This window comes from Scylla paramamosain, chromosome 10 (assembly GCF_035594125.1).
Source record: "Scylla paramamosain isolate STU-SP2022 chromosome 10, ASM3559412v1, whole genome shotgun sequence".
Lineage (NCBI taxonomy): Eukaryota > Metazoa > Arthropoda > Malacostraca > Decapoda > Portunidae > Scylla > Scylla paramamosain.
Genome location: NC_087160.1, coordinates 2,030,001 through 2,033,051, shown reverse-complemented (window position 1 = coordinate 2,033,051; position 3,051 = coordinate 2,030,001). Strand labels below are relative to the sequence as shown.

The following is a 3,051-nucleotide window of genomic DNA, read 5'->3' as shown; positions in this document are numbered from 1 at the left end:
GTCTGTATATATTTGATATTCAGGAGAACCTTTACTTGTCTGATTATAGGAAAAGATGCTTGTTAGCGGGAAAACGCAGAGAGATTAGTTAAAAGAGTGTAAGGGAACATTCCGTCTTGCGTCAGATAGATGAAGCGTGGGTGTTTACCAAGCAAGTTTATTTTTCCGTAGTCTCCCCAATATGAATCATAATAGTTTACATACTCCTCGATACAGGCTTGCCGGAATGCTTCAGGGAGTCAAAGAAAACGTACAAATTTTAAGGGATATTATAGTTACCACTCCTCTTGTGAGTTTTCGTAGTTGATAGACATAAATGAGTAGATTATGAAGTCTGATACAACACAGTAGATGGTAAATAGTGTGACAAAATTTAACTGCCTGTATGTTTTGTTGTATATAAGTACGCTTCTTCTCCAAGTTTAAGTATATCAGAGAGAAGGAGAGGGAGTTTAACTATGATGATAACTACGTCAACAAGAATAAATCTCTAGTTTACTTTTCTGTTCCTTCCTACTGTGAGCTTCAGAGCCGTGTTGCAGCGGAGTGTCTGAAATAAGCTCTGTCAAAGTAGTTATGATGCCAATTCATCACTTTTTTTTAGTTGTTTTATTCCTGAAAAAAAGGAAAAAAAAAAAAAGAAAAATCGGTGTAACATGTTATTTGAAGCCCATAGTAGAATGTCCGCTACCAGAGGAGATGGCAAGTGTGGCAGAGTGGGCAGGCCGAGTCACTCCCGAGACTAGGGAATGTTATGGGGAACTGTCGCTGTGGCCAGCTTGTGGGTGGTAGTCAGGATGGCTGGTGTCACCTGGCACACCTGGCGAGTCCTCATCACTCGCGTTTTTCCAGTTAATACATTAATCGAATATTTGTGGATTCCACTTCCGGGAGCTGCTTCTACAGGCTGGGAAGAACTGAGGTCGTTTTGGATGCATGGATGGTAGGTGACTGCTGTTACTAGTATGACGACCCTCCTTTAATATGTGTGTGTGTGTGTGTGTGTGTGTGACGTCATGACAAAAACGGCTGAAAGGATTAGAATGAGTGGTCTGACAGCTTCCTTTCCTGTTTTATTTCCATAATGAGACACCGCCTGACAGCTTGTCGCTGCTAATATTGTTTGTGGCACCACTGCCATCTCGTCTATGGCTTATATCCTTCTCTCTGTAACTTCATCTCAGGTTTCCTTTCTGACTGTTCTATTGCTGCTATGGTAGACGGTCACTGTTCTTCTCCTAAATCTATTAACAGTGGTGTTCCTCAGGGTTCTGTCCTGTCACCCACTCGCTTCCTATTATTCATTAATGATCTTCTAAACCAAACTCCTTGTCCTATCCACTCCTACGCTGATAATACAACCCTGCACTTTTCCAAGTCTTTTCGTAGACATCCAACCCTTCAGAAAGAAAACAGTTCTCGCATGGAAGCCACAGAACGCCTGACTTTTGAGCTCTCTAAAATTTGTGATTGAGGCAGACCAAACTTAGTATTGTTCAATGTTTCAAAAACTCAATTCCTCCATCTATCAACCTTCCGGACAAATATCCCCTCTTCTTCAGCGACACTCAACTGTCCCCCTCTTCTACGCTGAACATCCTCGGTCTGCCCTTTACTTATAATCTAAGCTGGGAACTCCACATCTCATCTCTAGGCTCTAGCTAACAGCTTTTATGAAGTTAGGCGTTCTGAGTTGTCTCCCAGTTTTTCTTGCCTCCAGCTGCTAACTCTCTATAGGGGCCTTGTCTGTCCATGTATGGAGTATGCTTGACATGTATGGAGTGGTGGGGGGGAGGTTTACACTCATACCGCTCGTTTAGACAGGGTGGAATGAAAAGCTTTTCGGCTTAAGAACTCCTCTCTTCTAACTAATTGTCTTAAGCCTCTCTCTCATCACCGCAATGCTGCTATTCTGTCCACTACTGAAATGCAAGAGTTAACCAGTATTCTCAGTCATTCATCTTTTTCTCTGGTAAACGCTGGAACTCCCTGTTCCGGTATTTCCTCCTTTCTATGACTTGACCTCCTTTTGAAGGGAGGTTTCAACACACTTATACTGTACTTTTTGACGATCGGCATCTCTGTGGACCTTTTTTTTTTTTATTATATTGTTGTTTCTCTTGGCTGGTGCCCCTTATTCATAAAAAAAATAAAATAAATAAAAATAAATAAATAAATAAATAAAACTTGAAATCTTTTATTTCACTCTAGGTTACTTTTTAATTGCTTACTTAAAATTATTCGTATATAAATATGAAGAATAAAGGAAGAATAAAAAAATAAAAAGATAAAAGAACCTAAAAAAAAACAGTAAAACCCCCAAAAACACAATAAAACCCAATAAAACCTAGTGGATTGGGTTTAAAAATCCTTATTTATAAATATGAAGGATAAAGAAAAATTACCCTTCCCCCCCCAAAAAAAAAAAAGAAAATAAAACCCAAAAAGAAAAAATCTAATAAAACCCACTAAAAAAAAAAAAAAAAAAACTAGGGTTTTTTCTTCCAACCCTGCCGTGAAGCCATGCTGTGACTGATTTATTAAGTTATGCTTGTCTAAATGATCCCTAATGCTCAGTTATTAATTTATCTGCAATTGAAGAAAAGGTGATAGGTCTGTAGTTCATCATTAACGTTTTATCTCCTTTCTTAAAGATGGGCAGTACATTTGCTTGCCTCCCCATTGCTGGTATCTCTCCTGAATATAGCGATTTCTTGAAGATATTAATTAGCAGTACGCTAATAACATCCTTGCATTCTTCTAGTACTCTGGAACATATTTCGATATATAGAATCGGTGCATTTAGAAATATATAGAAATGGTGCATTTAGAAATATAGAATCGTAAGCCACCTTGGTAGAAGGCGACATCTATTGGTCCACGAGATCTATATGAAGCAACCAAACTTTTCCTGAAGGCGACGTCGGCGGCAGCGAGCCTCGTCCCAGTCTAGATAGGAGGTCTCGATGTGGCGCTGACTGTCAGCGTCGTAGCTCTCACGCCCGTGCAGGCACCGCACGTTGTCCAGGGTCATCATGTCTCCTGTGGGAG

General features: G+C 40.0%; 1 protein-coding gene across 2 annotated transcripts in view; it reads right to left on the bottom strand.

The window, feature by feature from the left end:
• Positions 1–2,181: 2,181 nt before the first annotated feature.
• The window catches only part of LOC135104051 (gamma-butyrobetaine dioxygenase-like), a 4,044-nt gene continuing 3,174 nt past the window's right edge, over positions 2,182–3,051 (bottom strand). For both annotated transcript variants that reach the window (XM_064010935.1, XM_064010936.1), the window contains one exon: positions 2,182–3,042. In XM_064010935.1, coding sequence (XP_063867005.1) covers positions 2,888–3,042 — 155 coding nt within the window. In that variant the 3' untranslated portion in view covers positions 2,182–2,887. The remainder of the gene's footprint in view (positions 3,043–3,051) is intronic.